The sequence below is a fragment of the Aythya marila genome (genome assembly GCF_965140915.1).
Source record: "Aythya marila genome assembly, chromosome: 14".
Lineage (NCBI taxonomy): Eukaryota > Metazoa > Chordata > Aves > Anseriformes > Anatidae > Aythya > Aythya marila.
Genome location: NC_139055.1, coordinates 7,155,014 through 7,174,711, shown reverse-complemented (window position 1 = coordinate 7,174,711; position 19,698 = coordinate 7,155,014). Strand labels below are relative to the sequence as shown.

General features: G+C 48.9%; 1 protein-coding gene across 4 annotated transcripts in view; it reads left to right on the top strand.

Moving 5' to 3' along the window:
• The window catches only part of SIL1 (SIL1 nucleotide exchange factor), an 85,811-nt gene that overhangs the window by 33,280 nt on the left and 32,833 nt on the right, over positions 1 to 19,698 (top strand). For all 4 annotated transcript variants that reach the window (XM_082771321.1, XM_082771318.1, XM_082771319.1 and 1 more), the window contains 3 exons: positions 11,713 to 11,833; positions 13,114 to 13,210; positions 15,727 to 15,918. In XM_082771321.1, coding sequence (XP_082627447.1) covers positions 11,713 to 11,833; positions 13,114 to 13,210; positions 15,727 to 15,918 — 410 coding nt within the window. The remainder of the gene's footprint in view (positions 1 to 11,712; positions 11,834 to 13,113; positions 13,211 to 15,726; positions 15,919 to 19,698) is intronic.

Genomic DNA, 19,698 nt, shown 5'->3' with positions numbered 1-19,698 from the left:
GACCGCTTTTAGCTTCTAAGGAGTTTGCTGTAATTCATCCATCCGTGCTGGGAACCAGAGCAAAAAGGTGTCTCTGGAGGAGCATCGCGGGCTGCTGGTGGCTCAGAAGACGCTGCCAGCCCGAGCCCTGCCTGCTGACGGCGCTGCTGGAGCCGGCAGCCGGGAGGGGACGGCGTGCACGACGACGGGCAGGCTTCGACCTTGCCACTGGAACTTAGTTAGCAATTCTGTTGATGTTCTGGAAACGAAAATATAATTCAGGCCACCTTCTCCTCCAAGCTGACCCTGAGAATCTGCGAGGAGAAGAACTGCTGAATAATTAGGGTCCTTATTTATTTTTTTTCCCCTCTTTTTGCCAGAGTTACTGCTCAGTGTTGAACTGCGCCGTAAAGTGTCATTAGTTTCCTTGAACTTATTGGTCCAAGTGTACTTTGCATTAATATAATTACGTAAATTGCAGTCTCATTAATCACAGCACACTCTGCAGCATATCACTGTCTCGCCTTATTTTGCAGATGCTCTGGCTGGTGGGAACCTCTGTAACCCCAGCCAGAGGGTAACGACAGTGGCTGTAACGCTTTCCCTTGCCTTTAACTCGTGCTTTCAGCTTCCCTGCTCTTACCCCTTAGACCCCGAAGTGTCTGCCAGCTCTGCCGTGGCCGTGGAGGAGGACAGCTGGGGAGAGGTAGGTTCCTTGCCAGGGACTTTTTGCCGTGCTGTGTCCCTGCCTGCTGCCACGTCCTCTTGGGACTGTCACACCAGAGGCCAGGCTCTTGTGAAGCTCCCAGCGTTGTGATCAGTTCCCAGAGCCTGGGCTCTCGCTCGGGGGAGTGCTTCAGGGCCATTTGATGCTGCTGCAGCTCTGTCTCCGTGGCAGAGCTCTCAGCCTTCCTGGCAATGTAAATTCTCCTGGCTGCATGCTAAAATTACACTGAGTTATTGATTTATCTTTGAGAGGATTTCCTTCCCAAGGGACGTTTCTGGCCATCGTAATGATTTAGCTCTTCTGCGAGTGCAGAATTTGTAGCAGAGCAGAGCTGTCCTCCTGCCTGTCAGCCCGCAGCCCCAGATCGTGCTCCTGCAAAGAGGGCGGTTTGCATTTGGGGAGCTGCAGCTCCTGCCCTGGTGTTTGTGCCATGGCACCAACGTTATTATCTGGGACTCGGTACAAACGCAGCTCTGAGGCTGGCACGTGGATAGCACAAACCATGCCAGCATTAATGCACCCAGGCTTGTAGGAACACACGAATTCTTTTAAAAAGCTCCGGTATGGTGCTGTGCAGCTGGAGGATAAGCCCCCCCAGATGTCAAGGGGGGCTTGCAGGGGATGGTGTCCCTCAGGGAGGGAGGAACGGGGTGGGAGCAGCCTTGCTGGGACAAAGGGAGTGTGTGCCAGGGGCGGCGTGCTGGAATGTATTAAGGCACTTGCAGTTTGTAGCACTTGAATGACTCTACCGTGACAGATGCCAAAGATATTAGCAGGGGTATGATGGGAACAGGATCGTGCAAATGAGCTTTTTTTTTTTCCTCTGAAGATGCAGGTTACAGCCTCTGTCCTTTGCTTTCTGCTGACTCACCCAAGGAGCATCACTTAAAAGCAGCCCAGGCAATTTCCATTTCAGCCTCCTGCTGGAGCAGCTGAAGAGGCAAATCCAATTCTCTGCCTCCACCAGCAGTCTTCTCAGCGTAGCCCTGAAATCAGTCTGCTGGTAATCTGTGGTTAAACTGGTGAGCACCACCAGCAGGCCCTTCAGGAACTGGGGCAAATGTTTTAGCTAACCTATATGGAAAGGAAAGGACGAGACTGATGTCCTGGCTGTGTAAAGCAGCTCCCCGTAGGTTCCCATACCCAATCCTGCGGTGGGTTTGGACCCGATCTCTGCTGCAGCGGGTGCACAGCACCCTGAGCAAAGTGCAAGGCTTTTTTTTTTTTAAAAAAAAAAAAAAGAAAAAAGAAAAAAAGAAAAAAAATAAAGAGAGAAGCATCCTCCATCCCCTCATTGAGGCCCAGGGAGAATGTCAATTTATTTTGCTACGAACCAGGGGCGGCACAACTACTTTCTTCCTCCGTGATCTGTCTGTGAGATAAAACAAGTCCTTAGCGCCTCTCTTAAATACTGCAGTGTTGACAAGTTCTCTTGACAAAAATTAGGCTAATGTCCCTTACGACTGCATTAGCTATAGAAATGAGGCTTTAAATTGAAGCTTAGGAAGGCACTATACCAACCCGCTCTCCAAGGCATCTCCTTATCCCAGCTTTTATTATTCAAATTCATTCTCACTACAGCTTGGCAGCAGAGCTGGCAGACGGTGCCTTCCGTGCGCTCTGCTCGTCTCGCAGCCGTGCCTTTCGGATCAGGCACCTTGCAGCGTGTAACCGGGGAGATGTTGTCCAACTGCCTGCGGCCCTGCACTCTCCTGGCTCTGGTGGATGCTGTAGGCTGGGGGAATTTGGGTGTTGGGATGGAACGGGGCTGCTGTGGAGCAGGCGTGCGCCGGGCCAGCTGACACGCGTCTCGCGGCCAGGCAGTCCGAGTCAACACGCCGCGTGCTCTGCCAGCAGCACAGCGTGTCCTGAAACGCTCCCAGGGATGGCTGGAGCTGTGAGGGAGGTTGTTTTTCCTCTGTGGTACGTGTCTGCCTCTTCCATTTCAGCCTTGATTGCTTTACGTATGCAGAAGGTGGGGAGAGGAACGGAGACCACTGAGAGCCAGTCGTGAAGAACCCCTGCTGAAGCTTCCTAGCCTTTCCTCTCCAAAACAGGCTTGTTTCTTTCTTTCTTTATTTTTTTATTGCCCCTTTCTCCTCCTGTTGCACAATCCTAGGGTTCAGCTTCTCATTTCCAGCCATGGATTCAGCGTGACCAAGCTTAGGACCCCTGCTTGTCGCACCGGCGTTGGTCCTGCCAGCTTATCCCTCCCAAGAGAGCAGTTGTCCTTGTCATGCCTCTGCATCGCCAGGTTCCTTGAGGGCAATTTTCTCTGCCCTTGTGTTCATCTGTCGTGGTCATATCAGTGCTCATTGGAGAGAGAGAGAGAGAGGCTCTTTGAGGGTGATTTTTCCTTCTCCAGGACAGATGTTGAAGCCAGCTGTGGTGGATTTTTGGGAGGTGCAAATCTCTTTCACAGGAAAGAAGCCAGAGCTGCCTAGCTCAGGAAGAGTATCTAACTATTAGATTACTAAAATTAGGCAGGATAAATATCATCCCCTGTTCCTTCTGTTAGATTCTCAATTCTCCTGGTCATCCTCATTTTTCTTTTCTGCCTACATTCTGCATTGATCTTCCCGGAATGTAGATAAGCATGCAGCATCCCAGACGGGCTTTCAAGTGTAACAAATACACCTGTGGGATGACAATTATTTCACAGGTTGCGGTGACATTATGAAGTAGTTTAGGCTTAGGAATAAATAACTTGGTGAGCTGGTGAGGGATTACAACTGGCTTTTGCAAATTGTGGTTGTTTGATGCCAACGTGGTGAGGCAGAGGTCAGCCCCGCGTCCGTGCAGCCCAGCCATTTGGTGGCTGAAACGATCCGAGCGTGGCTGCACACCTCCCATCTCCGCTTTTCTTCTGCTGCATGGACCTTTGGGGGATTAAACTCTCCCGACTGCCAGCATTCACAGAATCGAGCCCAATATGAGAGCAGAAAATAAATTAAGTGCTTCGTATGGAATCACTAAACACATGCATCACGCTGTAACCGAGGCTGTGTGGTAGTGCATAAGAAACGACTGGCTCGAAGCTGGAGCTAAAGTTTTGCTTGTAAAGTCAAAACACGGTTCTGCCAATTTTACAAAAGGGCACCTCTTTCTCCTTCCTCCGTGCTACTATTTTTCTTTTCCTGGTGCTTTTCCTGCTGCTGTAGTGCAAGGGAGAGAGAAGCCTCTGCAGAGGGAGGTGGAAGGGCAGAAGCACTTGTTGCAGGGAGCTCTGTGCCAGCTGAAGCTTTTCTCTACTGGCGGCAGCAGCAGATACATCAACAGCTGCTACAGGAGGGCCTCCCATCAGAGAGGCTCCATATGTCCTCTCGGAGCCCTCCCATCGCTCCTTCCCGAAGACTTTTCCTCGCTAACATCTGCCTCTGCTCCCATTGTTCACTCTCAGCATCCCAAAAAGCAGCGGACGCCTTGCAGGAGACACATTCTCTGCCCTGTGCCTGACCACCATCTCTCTTGTCCTCTGTGGTTCCTCCTGCCCCAGGATGTTGGAGTTTTGATGGCTTTCCAGGCTGGCAGCTCGCTCGGCTCTTGTTTTGCTCTCCCGGAGGCCAAGCCAAGCCAAGGCAGCAGGTGGGTTTGGCAGGAGCTGGAGCCCGGCGCTCGCAGGGCGCAGCGAGTTTGAATAACCCAGCTCCTGGTGCTCGCCGGTAATTGAGAGAGCATAAATAGTGGTGCAGTGGGAGAGAGCTGGCTCGGCTCAAATTGGCAGCCGTAAGCAGCGGTCCAGCTGAGTGTCCAAATTTAACTGATGCTTTCGCACGTCTAACCAAGTATTACTTCTTGGAGGGCGCCTTCCTCACAAGGCTTTGTTCTCCTTTAGCTGCGGGTCGAGTCACGGAAGGAGGGATTGGATGCTGAAGACATTTGAAAAAGATTTTCATTATATATGCTGAGGGAAACAAATCACAAAGACCTCCCTGCACTAGAACAAAAGAGGAGCTTTAAATCCTTTTCCAGATAAACAAGCGTTTGAGCTGTAGGCCTGACGGATGGTGTTTAGAGGCCTCATCATTACTGCAGCAGGCAAGCTGTTGCCATTAAAATCATATGATGCAAGAAAGACAAAGTTCTCCAGGAGTTTGCCGGGGGCACTCGTCTCTCTGTAATCCTGGTTTCACAGCACCCTGAGTGCTCTGAGAGCCCCACGGCATCAGCCACTGGAAGGCAGTGTCCCAGTAAGGACCAGTAAGTAGTTTCCACCTCACCAAATGAGAAATGAATGGGGAGCGGCCCATTCCTCGCGCACTGTTTATGGTCTAAATCCAGCCAAAAATGGGGCTGCTTCTTTGGGACCCCTGGGTGAGAGCAGAGAGGGTGGCACCTTGGGGTGGGTCCGTGCAGTGCTGTGGGGTGCTCCTGGGGTGGCTTTGCTGCCAGAAGCTGGGAAAGGGTTCACTCTTGGTGAGCTGGAAAGCGTTTCAGATATCTCTGTCCCTGCTTGGAGCGGAGCAAAAGCAGGGTCGGAGGTTCTGGATTTAGACATCACCATTTTGACAGGGTGTTTATTAGCATAGCTCGGAGTATTACAGGAAGAATTTGTCAGATAAACAGACCAACTAAGTGTCTTTTATGTGAAACATCCTTGTTTGTTTGTTGTTGTTTTTTAATCTGTTTGTTCAGTCTCTCAATAATTCATCAGATTCAGCCATTTCTGGAAGACGCTGGTGCAGGATGCTGCTGAGAGCTACTGAGCACAAAGGGACGCAGCCCCTGCATCTGGCAGCTTGTGGGGTGTCGATGCCCATAACACTGTAGTAATCCTGTGTTCGTGCAATTCAGAACAGTTTTGCTTATCTTGAGTAAGAAGAAGTTAAATACCTGAGACTTTGGGGTTTGGTGGCTTTGTGCTGCAGCAGGGCTACCCTGTAGGAAGGCTTGGGAGTCCTTCCAGAGCACACAGGCATGGCCTGCACCCCATGGGGCTTCCCAGAGGGCTGCACACCCTGCTCACCCAGGGCTCAGCCCCACAGGTGGGTTCCCCTCAGCATCACCAAGCCTGGGAGCAGGCCCTTCGGGCTCTGTGTTTGTCTGTGCACTCTGGAAAACAAAAGAAAACGATTCAAGTTGTTGTTTGCTCTTGCCATAAGGACAAAACTCCTCTACCGTGGTTTCCTCTGCAATCCCAAGAAGTGAGGTCTCTTTGTTCTTGTAGGTACTTTGCACAGCAGGATCTTTGTCCGTATTGAGGTCTCCCAGGTGCAATAATAAGACAAAATAACGGTGATAAAACCAGCTTGACACTGCAAGAACTTCTTGTTTGCAGACAGAGGCAGCCCAGGGATGCTGCCAGCCATCCAGGCAGCCCTGGAAGAGATGCGATCCCCTACAGATGCCACAAGCACATCCTTAAGGAACAGTTTATGAACATGGCATGCGTATGGTAGTTATAAAAAGGAGTTTCTAATTAATTACAGTAGGTAATTAGAGCCCCTGCTGTCACTGTGCAGACCTGAGGAGGCAGGGAGCGATGGGCAGCAAGGAGGATTGGGCTTCACAGAGGGTGGCATTTCCCAGCAGAAAGTGCAGAATTGGTGGAAACGAGAGCTGTGCACACAGTGGCTGTAGGATCTGTGTGAAGCTCTCGATCCAGCACCACGGGAGCTGAGACCTCACCCTGAGCAGGGTGCTGGAGCTGCAGCTTCCTCGCTGCCCGCGCTGCCAACGAGGGGCAGGGGGAAATGCCTGGGGCAGCTTCTGTGGGGAGCTTTGGGGCCTGCTGCTGCTGAACCTCCCCCAGCCCTAAGAGGTGATAAATAGCATATTAATTCCCTTTCCAGGTGGCGCTTACCTGGGAGTGCTGGATGAACTAATACAGAAAGCTAAGCAGAAAAGATTAAAAAAAAAAAAAAAGTGCAGGAAATAGCAAAATGAGATTCAGGCTCTGTGCTTCCTCTTCCCATCAGTAATCCATCTCTTCTTGACCTGTGCCTGCTACACATCTTCTCTTCCTTTTGTATGTAAAAATGTTCTGTTTTGAAATAACAAGCAGTCCGAGGAGTGCTGTGACTCAGCCTTACAGGAAAAAAAAAACAGGCTCCGGCTGCCTCCTTGCTCAGCACTGCTAAGCAGCGAGGCCGGAGTCGGAGCGCACACACCAAACCCCTCCAGATTCAGGCTGGTTCCTCTGATTTTCTTCGAGCACAGCATTCAGCGTGGGAAGCGGGCGTCAGAGCTCACCTGGCTGCTCCTGTGAAATCCCAGCAGCTCCGCAGGCAGGGCCGTGAGGGCAGCCTGGGGGTGCCGGGGCTGTTGTCATCACCCTGCATGAGCGTCCCCAGGCAAGGAGTTGTCCCCTGGCTCCAGCCTGGGCTCTGTCCCCTGCTCTCTGCAGCAAAGAGGCCGCGGCTCTTTCTGATCTGAGCCGCACTGGGGATAATCCTGGTGCTGCCTCTTGGCTGGTTATGGGATTTTGGGGCTTCAGGAGACACCGGGATGCCCCAGCGTCCCTTCAGTGCTCCAAATTGGCACTGGTGGTTCCTGGGGCGCAGCAGAGGGAAGCTGTGCTGCTTCCTGGGGTTTGTCTCCTCGTGCTTTTTAATCATTATTTTCTTTGAAGGCGGAGATGTGGTGTCATCAGATCACTTCTTGAGAACGCTCTGCCAGTCTTGTGCAGCCTTATTATTTTCAGTACTGCAGCACTGCCAGTTTGTTTTGCTGGGAACATTCAGGTATCGATTTGCAGATTCTTTTGTTGCCTCTATCAGAGAGAAAGGCCCTTCTTGTCACTCACCTGCACCGAAACGAACAAAGAGCAAGGAAAGGTAGATCGTATCTGATATTCTCTCAGACACCAAGATGATTTCCAAGAACTGTGGAGCCAGTCTCTGACTTGTAACGGTGGGTTGTTTTCACACTGAATAGATATTTTATCTTTTTTCCGATGGCAAATGAGGATGCTGGCTCGGGGAGTGAGCAGACAAGAGGATGTGAAGGAGCAGGGGCCGAGGGGCTGCCCGGGGGTGCTGTGGTGCCCTGTTCCTGCTTGCAGAACATCCCAGAGCAATGCTGTGCTGGGGACAGGACGGAGCAGGAGGGTGATCCTGGCACAATCCCACATCCGTGGTGCGCTGCTCTTGCTGGGCACATCGATGGACCACAGCTCGAGTTGGAGGCGGGCAGGAGATGGGGAAACTCAGTGCGATATTGTGGACCTCTATATGAGGTTTGCGCGTGTACACATGATATAAAACTTCCCCTGTTGAAAAACGGGGATATGGAAACGTGGGGATACAGGAAATGTGGCTGGCATTTGATCCTTGTCTAGGAAAGGAGAGGTGGGCTCACCTGGATATTATGTGACACCTCACTGCCTTCAGATAGTCTGTGTTTACCATGCCTGCTTCTTCCCGTAGCTGTGTGTGTGACGGAGGGGTGTTGTGTTTTCCATTTGTTTATTCATTTATAGTCTTGTTTTCAGCCCCTGCAAAACTTGATATAGGGGCAGAGCTTCAGAAACGTACACATAACAGAATAATAGATAACTGTGATTTGGTTACAAGGCAATAATTTAAGCCGACAGGTTTAGCTGATAACATAAAACACAAGAGAGAAATAGGATCAGTTTATAAATGTCAGCAGAACCCCTGAGAGTGAGTTGCTGCCTCGAAGCTGACTCTGGTGCAGTTACTCCATCTAATATATTATAAGGAGGAATAAACGGATGTCTGAAAAAATCTGGCTGTCCAAGATTAAAAGAATAGGGCTATAAATTAAATTCTTCCCTCGGTGTCACTTTAAGCAACTTTCAAGACAGACAGGACGCATCCCGACGTGATGAATGCTCAGGCACCAGGAGGACCTCCGAAACCCAGCACGATTTGGGCACGCTGCTCCTGTCTGGCCTTCCTGGACCAGCAGAGCAAGCCCAAGCTAATGCAATTGTGCTTATTCAAATCCTTCAAATTACGGCCTAAAAAATTCCAGGGGTGGGCTTTGTGTAAGGTGTGAGGAACACAGAAGGGATGTGGGGGAAGGAGGCTGTTGGCTTCCTCCAGCAGCAGCTCTCCAGCCTTTTCGGCGGGGTTGTGGAGGGGTTTTCACACTTCAGGCAGCTCTTTCTACTCACCGGTTAGGCGATTCAGAGCTGAGAAATTAATTAAAGGGAAACGTCTCCTTCCCCTTCGAGGAAACGAGGCAGTGGGACGGGAGGAGATGGAGCAGCAGGAGGATTTTGAGGTGTCTGCAAGGTGAGGCCATGTGGGAGCTGTGATTCAGCACTCGGGCGTGCAGCGCGTACCTGTCGGGGTAATCATCTGCTACTTTTCTGAGGCATCGAGCAGAAAAAAAAAAGGTCAGAAAATCGCTTAAATGTAAAATTGTTACAGTTTTTAATTGAGTTTTGGTTTCCACATGCAACTTAATACAAACAATAAGTAAAAATGAATTCCTCTAGGAAAAAAAAGCTATTAAGGATGTGATTCTGTATCAACAGAACGTTAAGCTGGGTAATTGCTTACATATGTATAGCTTCGGTGCATGCTCCTAGTTGTTGAATAGTATCAAATTATAGGAATCAAAGAGAATCAACTGTTTTTAAAGGAAATGTCTAGAAGCTACATACTGAAACAAGATTAAAATTCAAGATTTCCAGCTTGCTCGTTTAAATCAGCAATTTTAATCACATTATTCAAGCCAACCCACCCTGAAACATGCTTTATGAATAATGCTTTAAAATATCCCAAACTAAACAAGACTGAAGACCTCACCCGGCTCAAACATCTGGAATATTTTAAGCGACCGCGCGAATCTTTTTACTGCAAACAGAGATGTCTTTCTGGGTTTGTTTAATAAGGCAATATGTTTGTCCTGCTGTGGCATGAACCTGTGCCGCTGTGCACAGTGGCAAGAAGAAATTCCTGCAGCAATGAATGCTGTTTAAATACATCAGAGCCGAGATTTCTGCTCTGGGGTTTGGACAGCCTTAGTCAGATTTGGTTTGGGAAAGTGTGAGGAAGCAGAAGTAGAAAGGGTTGTGTCTTCTCTGATGGCAACATCCTTAATTCAGTCGTGCTGGATTTGCGAGTTGGTGCACGCTGGGATTCAGATCCTCTTTTATTTACTGCTTGCTGAAAATAGCAACTGGGAGGACTGGTCACATGGGAGTCATCCAGCCCTACTGGAGGCTGCTCCAGTGCTTTGCCTTTTTATGTTTCTTTTAAGTAAAGCCCGTCAGCCTCGTGCCTCTCCCCTGGCAACAGAGTGAACTAATGTGGCCAGATGCACCAGCAACATGAAAGCCAGCATATACTGTACTGTTGTAACAGGGACGTTTATTTCTGGCCGCATTCGACAGAGCAGGAGCTGCTCGAGCAGATGCTGTGGCTGCAACCTGGGCTGCCCGAGTGCTTTTGACCCGGTGAGGAGAGCCTCTCGCTCAGCGATGGGAAGGACACAGCTTTTTCCTCGCCGTCTCCTCGGCCAAGTGATGGTCGTGCCCGTGGAGGAGGAAGACATCCCATATGTTCAGCATGTAATGCCACTTCATACCTTATTTTTTTTTCTTGCTGGTGGTTCCCTGCCTCAAGAAATGTCCCATTTTCATGGCCTGTGAGGGGAACAGCTCAGCCACCACAGCACCTTGCTGCACAGCTCCCTGTCTGAAAATGGGAACGTGCTCCTCTCTGCGCAGGCACATGGGTTAAAGCTCCCAGGAATAACAAGTGAAGGAGCAGTAGGCTCGCCCATGGACGTGTGCCCTTCCACCTGCATGCAGGGGAGGTGTAATGAGTCTGTCTTTGCTGAGTTTAAGACAGACAAACACGTTGGTCCCTTCACATATCAAACCAGTGCAACATCCTGCTGGAAGGTTATGGTGGGAGAGAGAGAACAGCTGTTAGAAATGCACCCAAAAATCCTCCAAATTGGATTTCTCCCTTTTTGTACAAGCATTTGTACCTGCTGCATGGCTTCAGGCTTTGAAATGTTTTTATCTGAATTGTGACAAACATTCGGGTCTGGCATAGCAAGCGCTGCGTCCTTTGATCAGCGACACGTCTCTTTGGTCTTCAGGAGGTGCAATCAGTCCGGAGGTTCCCTAGATTAGAGGATTTGGTTTATGAGAACATGTATTTATTGTACAAAATAATTAGCCTTGTCTTCACTTCCCTTTGATAGGAGATGCTACCTGTCTCCTACATGCTGTGTTGGTTTATTCCAGGCATCTTCTTAGCTAAAAGGAAACGAAGGAAAAACTAAAGAGGGAATGAGCACGGAGATCGTGAGCAGCTGTGTGTCTGTCTGTGTGCTTCTGGATGTGAGCTGAGATCTCTATGTTTTTTTAACTCTGATCCTGCTTTCCTAAGCAGGCAAATTTATTGCATTAAGAGGAAAGGAGGCGAAATCAAGAAGAAGCAGCCAAATACTGTCATCTCTCCATCCCTGTGCAACAGGTGGCCGTCATGATGTGTTTCTGGTAATTGTGACCAAGAAAAAACACTCTGAATTTCCCAACTTTTATGCATTTAAAAGCGAAGTTTAATGTATTCTGTATATTTTTGTTGGCAGGTAGTAGTGATCAGTTATTCCTTTTAATACAATATTTCCAAACCAACACAACCTCGCCTCGGTACACTTGATATTCAGCACACCAGGCTGTACTCTGATGTGTGCTTTGATTTCATTTTGGCAGCTGTGTTTTATGCTGCCTGCCCATATTCAGCAGTCTATTCCCCTTTCTCCAAATAGTCTCGAAATCTACTCCTGATGTAGATTATTAATGCTTGCTTAGGAATCGGTGGGTAAGGTCAGCGTGGCATTTCTGCAAGGTTAAAATAGCACTTGTGGCACGAAGACTTTACCGGAGGGTTGGGTGGCCAGCACTCAATAGCTTGCTCTCTCTTGCCATGTAGGACGAGGGTTTTTTTTGTGTTTATTTATATATTTATTTATTTTTGTGTGGTTCTTTCGAGCAGGAGCGTGGGACTTCAGCTTGCCCTTTGTGTGCAGACCTGTAATGGTGTGCGTGGCCTAAAGCATCTGACCTTTGTTTGTAGGTCAGGCTGTTCCTGCGGGGTCGCACGTACGACTAAACCTGCAGACAGGAGACAGAGAAGCCCGGCTTCCAGACAGAGAAAATGGAAAAAGTGACACGAGAGAAGAGAAAAGAAGAAGAAGGTACAGTGATGCAAAGCACCTGCCTTTGCGCTGCGTAGAGCCAAACTAGGGATTTTGTGTCTTTTATTAGCAGCCAGGTTCCCTGGGGCACTCAATTGCTGTGTCTTCCGGAGATTTAATTGCTGGTTTATGGGTCCAGCCATGCTGAAACCTGGCCTCCATCCGTTGTGATCCCTTCGGATGGTGGTAGATGTGCCCTGAGTGGGTATTCAGAGCTGCCTTTATGGCTTCTTGTGCCATGCTGCCAAAACTAAATTTGCAACCTGGCTCCTCTGAATGACATTTTTTCCTTTGAACTATCTACAGCAATCAGGCTGAAACTACTTTCTAAGCTTAAACCATCAGAGCAGCTGTGAGGGGCTTCGTTTGTGTTGACCTGAGTCCGATCCAGTATGGTTTTAGCTTGGTGCTCTCAGGAGGGTTGCAGCATTCATTTACATGAGTTATTGCTGATGTTCCCCTTCGATCACACAGCCTTCCCTGCACCCAGGTTCGTGTTAAAGTTTCTCTCGTGCTGACTTTCCCTTTGGCACACTCTTAACAAAGACACATCCAGTTACTACTGGGAACTTTCTTTCCTGAAGTGCAGGGAATTTGACGTTGCAAATAGCCTTTCCCTTGCTCCCTGTAGCTCCTCTTGTTTGGGGAATGGAGCTCATTAACTTCATGATGTCTTAGTGGTTGGCTTCCCTTTTTTTCCCTGTACAGGAGTGTTTACAGCCCAGATAAGTTCCCTGAGCCAATAAGATCAACAAAAAAGCAACAAAATATTTATCTTTTTAGCATTTTTGTGAAATTTCTGGTTGAACTTAGGCTTGCTGTAATAAAGCTATAGCATACGATGATAACCAGAACTTCAGCTGTATATCTCTGCTAAAGCTTGTGATTCCTTAGCAACGATCTAGTGACACAGTGGTGCTTTTTCCTTTTTTCACATGAACATTTCCTATTTTTCTGTATTCCTACATGAAAGCAGGGGCATAAATTAATCAGCGATTCTTGCTGTGTTAAAGCTTGAGATTTTGGGTCTGCATGCAGATTCTGAAGCCTTTTGTGATTGTCAAGGTGAGGTGTCTGCAAACCACACAAAAAATACAGCACTGGGACTAACCTTTTGTTGAGTGTGGAGCTTTTCCAGCGTGTTTTAAGTGAGATATGTGCTGGTCTATCTCTCTTAGCTCTTTTTCACCTGATATTATCCATTGCTAATATATTACAATGAGAATGTTATAGATAAAATTGTTCATTCGTGTAATGTTTTGTTTTGTTTCCTCTGCAAGGCTGGACAAGATGGATATTGACTCAAATTCATTCACGTCCCAGGAGCTCAAAAAGGCATTGGCTAAAATGAAGGAAAGTGAGAAGGCGGAAAGAATGGTAAAGACAGTTCCCTGTTTCTACAGCAGTGCACAGTGTGCTGATGCGAATGCCCTGTGTAGCATGTCTTGGAAATATGGTTAAAGCAATTACCTGGGAAAATGCTGTCCAGACTAATCACCTGGTGAATATGGACCTAAAATACATTTGCTGTTCTGTCAGTGGTAAAATTCCCTGGGAAACTCTCACCCCTTTTTGCATGAATCCCAGGTTTTCTGTTAAAATGGAAAACTTCTGTTCAGGCCCATTTAATTCATTTCTACCACAGAGGCCCTGTTTTGCAAGCTCCTTATAACTAAGTATATTGTCACGTTTCAGTGTTTCCTGGCAATAATTATCCCATGGCTTGTCAGTGGGAGGGGGCTGCAGTGGTGCAGCGGGCTGGGATCAGCCAGCGTACAGCGGTGCGGCCTGGGCTTCACTCAAGTCAGTGGGATCTCAGCGAGCAGGCCAGACGTAGGGTCCACATACCCATCTTCACAAGCTATCTACCCACCAGATTTCTTCCTGTCATTCTTTGTATAGCAATGCTCACATGAAATTACGGGATCTTTCCTGGGAACCCGGGGGAGGCGCAGTCAGTGAGCTCTCTGCTGTGATGCTGCTCCCCTGGGTTTTCTGTTTGGATACCGGTGTGATTAGATTTGAATTAATAACATGGAAAAGGTGCTTGCAAACACTTGGGTGAACCCATGGGCTGATTTCCTTTCCATTGTTTGTATTGCATTTTTACCTGTTGTTTTGATTTACTTGTTCATCTGCCACGAAAATGTCTGCAAACCCCCGAAGTGGAATGGATTTCGGTGTGATGGTGTTTGTGAAGGAGGCTACTTGCTGTTCGTTATCCTCATTAGAGTGAGGAAGTACAAAAAGCACAGCTAAGGCTCTTTATTTGGGATTCAGTGATGGTGACAAGCCACTGGATGTACCATCCCCTGCCACTGGCACCCTTGGATCCAGAAGTGATCTTGTGGTTTAAGTTTCCAACCTCACGCCAGGGTAGTAAAAACCACAAATGGCTTTGGTGGAGCATAGGTTGAAGTTAACCTAAAGAAGCTGTAAACTTCCCGTTTAGTTGCAGAAAGTGGACAATTCAAAGTCAAATAGAGAAGGTATGTGCTGCTTTCAGCCAGCTCCAGGCTTGGAGCTGGTCCCCAGGACAGGAGCAGCCACTGGCATGACACCGGTGGGATGAGTGAGCTGCAAGGCTGATCACAGCTTTCGTCTCCTTCTCCACTTCCAAGTATTTCCTTAGGCCCCAGCTCCTCCTGCTGCCTTGGCATTGAAGGAAATTGGAGGTGGGAATCTGGGCCATTGTCTCTGAGTCCCAGGAGAATCTTCCCTCTGTTTGACATCAGGGCAATGTTTTGTTTTCTGTAAGATTATTTATGCAGCAGCTAGCATTACTGATAGCAGGACTTCTGGAAATGAGTGCCATTTAAATGCAAAAATTAGTGATACTCTATTACGTGAAAATAAGCCATATTTAAAAAAAAACCTGTTAGAATAGCTATTGTCCCAGCAACGGGGCTAACACCCGCGATATCTAATGGACCTAAAGTACTCCATTTAAAATCACTCCTGCAGGGAGCAAATTCATCCTTGAAGTAACAGTGTCAAAGTAAATTGAGTTTTACACCAAGCATGCTCCTGTATATGCTATTGCAAAAGCAATTCCTTCAGTGTGGCTGGAGTGGGGACAGCGTTCTGGGTGCCTGTGCAGTTCCTGCAGTAATTAGGCCAGCGGTCATTAGCGCAGATTGTACAACTGCTACTAGATTGCCAGGGCTTTTACTGCCATCACTCTTCCTTGCTTTCTCCTGGTCTTGGGCAGTCCGTCTTCAGCCTGGCCTCTGCTTTCCTGTCCTTGTGCAGCAGCAGGCTGTGCCCTGCTGGTCCCAGTGTCACCAGTGCTGCTGCGGGAGGAGAGGTCTCTGCTGCCTCTGGGGCTCTCGAGTCCCTGGCAGAGCCTTCTCCTTGCCTGCTGCGCCTTGCTGCTGCTCTTGGTTCGTCGGGTTGCTCTGCCCCTGTGCTCTGTGTTGATTTGATCAGTGCATGGGGTGTGGAAATGGGGTACAAGGCATTAGGTGCTAAGCTGCTGGGGGAATGTGTGCTAGTATCCACGAGCCATATTTTATGGACACGTGAGTTCCTGGGCTTCCCAGAAGGGCCCAGACACCCAGCAGGCTGCTCCACGCCTCTTGGGCTGGATTTGGACAGATGAGTGCTGCACGGTGTTGTGGTGTGAGCCTCTGGGTGGCCGGGCTGCCGAACGCAGCCCACAGCCCTGGGACAGGTCCCACCACGCGTGGTGCCTGCTGTGAGCCAGGGCAGCACGGCAGGCAGCAGAGCTGGGCAGCTGTCCCCTCCCCTGTCTTCAGGTCCTACACCTGCTCCCAAGGTGCCTTCCAGCCCTGCCCTACAGCTCTGACACACAGGGGCCTTGTCCATCTGGGGCCGGGGTTGCTTTCCTTATCGCCTTCTTTAATATCTGCTTTCCTCCTGCTGCTTTCAAGGCCCACGAGGAAGAGGTGAGGAAGAAGTTCCGTCCCATAGAGCAGCTGAAGGAGGAGTTTGAAAAGCTGAACGTGAAGATGGAGACAGATTATGAAATCATGGATAAATTAATCAGCAAATTCAACAGCTCTGCTTCCACACTGGATGAAAAAGTAGCGGCGCTTTATGATCTCGAATATTATGTACACCAGGTAACAAAAATGCATTTGTAACCACCATGTAAAATCCAGGGACTATGGTATTATAAACGTGGTTTTATTTTTCCTATCAGTATCAGGTAATACAAATTACTTAATTAGCATAATCCTGGGACAATAACAGATAGCAGAGGCTACTGCAGGCTTATTTTTTATCCGAGTTTGAATAAATCATCACTTGTAGCAGTAGCAAGCAGTTTCCTAGGGGTTAGTGTTGCTTGATTTGTTGTCTGTTCTCAGGCTTTTTTTCTTGTCCTCTCTTCTTTTTTATACACTTGTTAATGTTAGGAAAATGGGTTTTATCTGCCACTTTCTGAGTAAGTTTATTGAAGGCTGCTAAAAAAAAATAAAAGTACTTTCTCGCTTCTTCCATGGAAAGCGTTTGTGGCTGCAAGTAGGTCCTCATAGACCAGTTCACAGAGAATGTCTTCATAGCAGGGACGATGACAGACACCCAGAAGCCTGTATTTTGTCTTGGTGTGACTAAGAACTGGCCTGCAGAGCCTCTCTCGCAGCTGGGCTGATGGCAGAAATGACTGAAGGCTCAGGCAAATGGCCAGTTGCTGAGCATCAGCTGAGCCATGGTGATTGGCTGTGCATGAGGTTGAACATCTCCTGAGATCTTTCTTCCTCTGGTTTATGCTCACACTCTTTTTTTTCCCCTCAGATCTCTCTTGCTCTGCTTTACGCTCACGCATTTTTAACTCTGGTTTGCTGCAGGCTCTGGGCACGCCGCTCTCCTCCGTTGTGCCTGCTGCCTTCTCAGGCTGCCGCGGTTTGGTTGGGTGTCCGGGCATCGGGACTGCGCTCAGCCTCCGGGGAGAGGATGGGGCTTCTCCCTGCCCAGCTACTGGGAGGGACTGGAGCAGACTGGGAGAGCTTCCACTGTCGCTCTCAGGGACTTTTGTTATTTCAGAGGGTGAACGAGAACTCTCAAGAGATGATAGTGCCAGACCTTTCACTGGAATGGCGTTTCTTACAGACACAAACACATTTTTGGGGGGAAGTTAGCTGAAGGAACAAGCTGCTGGGAATGGAGTCCCGTGTTCCAGCTAATAGAAGCATTATTTGCAGGGCTCTTTGTCTTGCCTTTGCACATTAAATCTCTGTCATGCACACGCAGAGGCTTCCTTGCTGTTTGTTCTCAATGCTTTTGTTTCACTGCCGGCATCTGTCTGACTCAGAGAATAAGTGTGAACAATGGGCGCCCTAAGAGCTTCGTATTTATACTCAGGGCTAATTCTGTCCAGTTAAGGGTGCCAGAGCATCAGGCCAGCATGCTAAAAAGCAATTCCCAAACACGCTGGGATGCTTTGGATCCCAGCATAACGTTCTGGATTATTCCAGCGTAAAATCCTGCCTGCTCGTGGCGCAGGATGGGCTGAGCCATTTCAGACAGGACCAGCAGGGAAATGATCCCTGCTCCCAGGGCAGGGCTCGGAGCATCAAAGGGAACCGCGTCCAGCATCAAATGGGTCAGAGGGGGAAATGGCAGGGAGGCTGGCAGGGCGCACACAGGGCTCCTTTGTGCATCCATCACAACGTTGCTCTGTGCCCGCGCAGTCGGGGCAGATGGCTGGGCAGCACCTTCTCATCAGGCAGGAAGCTGATAAGAAATATGACTTGTCTGTAAGCCAGCGTGGCTTTTCCTCCTCTTTCTTCTTCCAGCGAGTTGAATGCGTCCAGAGCATTATCTCTGCTTGGTACTGACTTTAGCAGCACCAGCTTAATGTAATTACTGAGCAGCAGCCAAGTGTGCCTGTGCCGCAGAGCGCTGCGAGGACCCAGCCGGCCGGGAGCGGCGCCGTGCCCCTGGAGGCTGTGGGGCCCCAGAACGGGGTGCCGGCGGCAGTGTGCCACTGCTTTTGCTGGTTATTCCTCTCCCAAAATACCTGTTGAGTGGGACATGTCGTGCCCAGCAGGGTTTGCAAGTGAAGGGTTGTGCCTCGCTCCGCAGCGCGGTCACGGGCATCCTGCACGGGAAGCTGCCAAATCCTCCACGAAGAAGCAGAGGGGAACCATGGTCGGGGCTGAGCTGGGGAGCGATGCTCTCCTGCTCCTGGAGAGCCGGCCCAAGGGCTCTGCGTCTGCTCAGCTTGGGGTTGCCAGCTCTGGTTTGCTTCTCATCGGTCAGGATTCGAGTTGGCATGCTTGGGAGTCCATCTTGGAGGAAGAGCAGGACGGTCTGGCTTCCTAGGTTATCCGTAATGCATAAAAAACAAATGCAAATGTGCAGAGGCCAGAGCATAACTCATTTATAAACAGAGTTCACGGTGCTTGCACAGCAGTGTGCGGAGCCAAGCCCCGCTCTCATGCTTTTGCAGGCTCTTTCTCTCAATTATTTACTCTCCTTATCTTTCTCCCTTCCCTCCTCTGACATGCTACACCATTTCTCACTGCTAATTTCCTCTCCATCGCGGATGGTTGACATGCTGCTTTTCCTTGCTTTCATTTCCTAACGTTTTCTCTCTCATCTCCCCTCCCCGTTTTCCTTCCCTTCCAATTTGAAGGTGCTCCCTAAGTAACTGCTGTCATATTTGCTCTTCTCCCATCCCTCTCCTCTCCAACCTTGCCTGTGTACTTTACTCAAGAGCTCTTTTGATCTTTGCCTTTCTTCCGTGCTGTTTTCAGTGGACTGAAGCGAGGCACAGGCAGGCTGCCTCACAGCATCCTCTGCTCCCCAGAGAGGTTAATACCTTCGAGTTGTTGGGTTTGGGGCTTTTGTTGTGGTTTTTGGTGTTGTTTTTTTTTTAAATTTAATGGTGAGGGAAGGAGCTCTCACTCCAGTGAAGGAAGAAATGTGGTTAAAAATGAATACATCTTCAAAATAAGCTTTACAGTGCACTTTATATTCTGCGGTCCAGGTCTCTCCCTGGCACTGCTGCTGCCCTGCAGGACTCTGTTCCTGACGGGGATATGGCAGTGGTTGGTTTTAGCACAACTGATGCTGGAAACTTTCTGTGGCACAGCGTTCCCGTCCAGACAGGCACTGCATAGCCTAACGAGGCGGTTCCCTCCTGAGCAGAAGTAAACGTCCAATTCTAGCCTTAAAACAGCCTCGTTTTTTTTTTTTTTTTCAGTTTGAGCACTAAAAGCCCCCGCCGGCAGATGAATTTAGGTTGCTGCATAAGTTTCTTTGTAGACAAAGAAGGACCTGCAGAATGGTAAGAGGTCTGGCAGATCCAGTTTATAGGGACGCTTAAAAGTAGGATCTGAAAGGATCAAAAAGCTGCTGCAAATCCTGAATGAGCTACAGGACACCCCCAGGGACTGCCTTTCTGTTACCGGCTCTGCAGAGGGACAGCAAGTGAGAGGCATTGTCCCAGTGGGGAGAACAGACAGGCTATAGCTCCTCAGGTCGTGCTTTGGTGAAGACAAGGCTGTAGGACACAAAATTGAGTAGCTTCTTCGTTCAAGACTATGGCATCTAAACCATCCGACTTACGGCCACGATTGGTGAAGGCACACGGTCGAGACAGAAATAACGCTAAGCACGACATCACTGCTGACTCTCAGAGAGCATTCAGACGTGGAAATGTGTTAGTCCGACATCTTGTGCACGCTTTGCAGTGTTTGTTCTTTCCTCCCTTTTCAGATCAGCCCTCTCGCTAAATCCAGGGAGGTCATTTTGCCCGGCTAGTCTCATTTTTGTTCTTTTTCCATCCACCAATATATGCTGTCTGTGTTTCTTTTGCAAAAGAGAAATGTTGAGATCCTAAACCCAAGCTATTTGCATAAGCAATTCTGAAAATTTGACAGATTTCCTTATAAGTT